Consider the following 317-nt stretch of genomic DNA (forward strand, 5'->3'; position numbering starts at 1 on the left):
AATCGCCTTAAAAAAACCGAAATTTTTTGGGATTTTTGCGCCACAAAAAACCCAAATTTTTGGGGGTTTCACCCCAAATTTTTGGGGCCCACCTCAGAACTGATAAAAACCCCAAAAAACCCTGAAACCTCCTGGGGTGCCCAAAATCGGGGCCAAAAAAACCCCAAAAATCGCCTTAAAAAACCCGAAATTTTTGGGATTTTTGCGCCAAAAAAAACCCAAATTTTTGGGGGTTTTGCCCCAAATTTTTGGGGTTCCCCGGCCGCTTCAGGGCTCCTCGTGGGCGGCCAGGCTCTGCAGCTCCGTGTCCTTCTCGG

The 317-nt window shown here is 47.6% G+C and overlaps 1 protein-coding gene across 1 annotated transcript in view; it reads right to left on the reverse strand.

Annotated features, from left to right (window-relative positions):
* Positions 1-267: 267 nt before the first annotated feature.
* Positions 268-317, reverse strand: part of LOC102037415 (solute carrier family 2, facilitated glucose transporter member 4-like) — a 12,716-nt gene continuing 12,666 nt past the window's right edge. Inside the window, exon 5 of the mRNA XM_031065720.1 lies at positions 268-309. Within this exon, the coding sequence (XP_030921580.1) occupies positions 268-309 (42 nt within the window). The remainder of the gene's footprint in view (positions 310-317) is intronic.

The sequence above is a fragment of the Geospiza fortis genome, unplaced genomic scaffold, assembly GCF_000277835.1.
Source record: "Geospiza fortis unplaced genomic scaffold, GeoFor_1.0 scaffold2581, whole genome shotgun sequence".
Classification (NCBI taxonomy): domain Eukaryota; kingdom Metazoa; phylum Chordata; class Aves; order Passeriformes; family Thraupidae; genus Geospiza; species Geospiza fortis.